Below are 1,477 nucleotides of genomic sequence, written 5' to 3' on the forward strand. Positions count from 1 at the left end.
GCGGCATTGATTTTAGCGTCTTGAGGAAGTCCAATATTATAAAGAAATTTTGGCCAACCCGTTTTTAATTTAAAACTAGGATACTCCACGAGATAGATCTTATTACTCACGAATAGCACGAGATCGCCCGAAAGTCTTTGATACGCAGCGGATAGGCGCGTGAAATTTTGCGGGAGAAACGTCGCGTATTCCGTTAGCGTCATGGGACTACCGTAACGTCTCTCGATTAGATCGATCGACCACACGTTGCGTCGGTCGGCTATGTACAAACGTCGATTCATTATAAAGGCCGCGTCCACGCGTAGTAAGGCGCAAAGATCCGCGCGCGAGGGCGGGTACGCCTGTCGTCGTAAGCGCTACGGTGGTAGTGGGCGTTGGAGTAGTTGCGGGAATCGTAGGGCGATTTCAATCTTCGTGAGATCCATATAGATTTTGTATAGCGAGGATATCTTCTACGCTCAGTTTGACTGGAAATTGACGATCGTTGTCGGGTATATACGGAAACATCACCGAGTCGTTGCGCATACTGTGCTGCAGACCTAAAGTGTGACCGATTTCGTGAGTTAGCGTTAATAGTAGATGAAACTTGTCAGAGGAATTTTTGTTAAGATAGATGTGCCACGGTTCCTCGTCGTCGACGTACACCTCCTAGGTGAAGTCTCTCGCTCCGCTGGGAAAGAACGTGTGAACGAGGCCTTCTCCCGGATCTTCGAACACCGCCGGACAGATGTCGTGATTCGCGTAGGTGTGAGCGCCCGTACGATACGATATTAATATATCGGGATGTAACGAATCGCGACTGAAATTTAACGGTAAATTCGCCGCCGATAGTGCGAACGCCGCTTCGGTCGTCCGTAAGAGTCCTTCGCTCGTCACTTGAAAATTCCACGTGAGGCGCGTTTTCGGCCATTTTTTCGTGATCGGACTGTATGCGCGATCGAGAATGTCCACTAAACCGCATCGCGGTTTGCGCATAAGATTGAGTGTATCGATGTTTAATGCGCCATTACGAGGCAACTGATAATATTCTTGAAATAGCGACAGCGCGCGACGCAGACGTCGCGTTATCGGACGCTAGCGATCCCCCGTCGTCTCTCAGAAAACCGTACGCTCGCAGGAAGCGGAGCGCCTTCGCCTTTCCCAGGTCAACGGGCGTCGCGGACATCGCAGCGACGAGCGTCGTCGCTAAGATGAGAAGAACCGTTTTCGTAGTCATCGCACGAATCGAAGGAGGGACGCGAGAAACGATCTATCGCGAGATATCGGACTCGATTGATTCGCGTTCGAGGAAACGCCTAGTTTTATTCTCGTCGATCTCGATGTGAGGTGGGGAGGATATTTCGAGGAAAGAAGAGAGCGATAGACACGAACGCGTTGATGACTCGATCAAGAAAAAAAGGCTCTTTCGACGATGATAAATAGCGGTTGGGTATCCAGGATATGTTCTCTAGAAAATTCTTATTTTGTTGTTTTTTAT

General features: G+C 49.4%; 1 protein-coding gene across 1 annotated transcript; it reads right to left on the reverse strand.

The window, feature by feature from the left end:
- Positions 1-648: 648 nt before the first annotated feature.
- Positions 649-975, reverse strand: LOC126852457 (matrilysin-like). Its single transcript, XM_050597297.1, has one exon. The coding sequence runs from the start codon at positions 973-975 to the stop codon at positions 649-651; it is 327 nt and encodes a 108-aa protein (XP_050453254.1).
- Between the last annotated feature and the right edge of the window lie 502 nt (positions 976-1,477).

The sequence above is a fragment of the Cataglyphis hispanica genome, chromosome 10 (assembly GCF_021464435.1).
Source record: "Cataglyphis hispanica isolate Lineage 1 chromosome 10, ULB_Chis1_1.0, whole genome shotgun sequence".
In the NCBI taxonomy this organism is placed as follows: Eukaryota; Metazoa; Arthropoda; class Insecta; order Hymenoptera; family Formicidae; genus Cataglyphis; species Cataglyphis hispanica.

Coding starts and splice junctions, on each gene's coding strand:
- LOC126852457 (XM_050597297.1), bottom strand. CDS start 975: ATGCGCAAACCGCGATGCGGTTTAGTGGACATTCTCGATCGCGCATAC.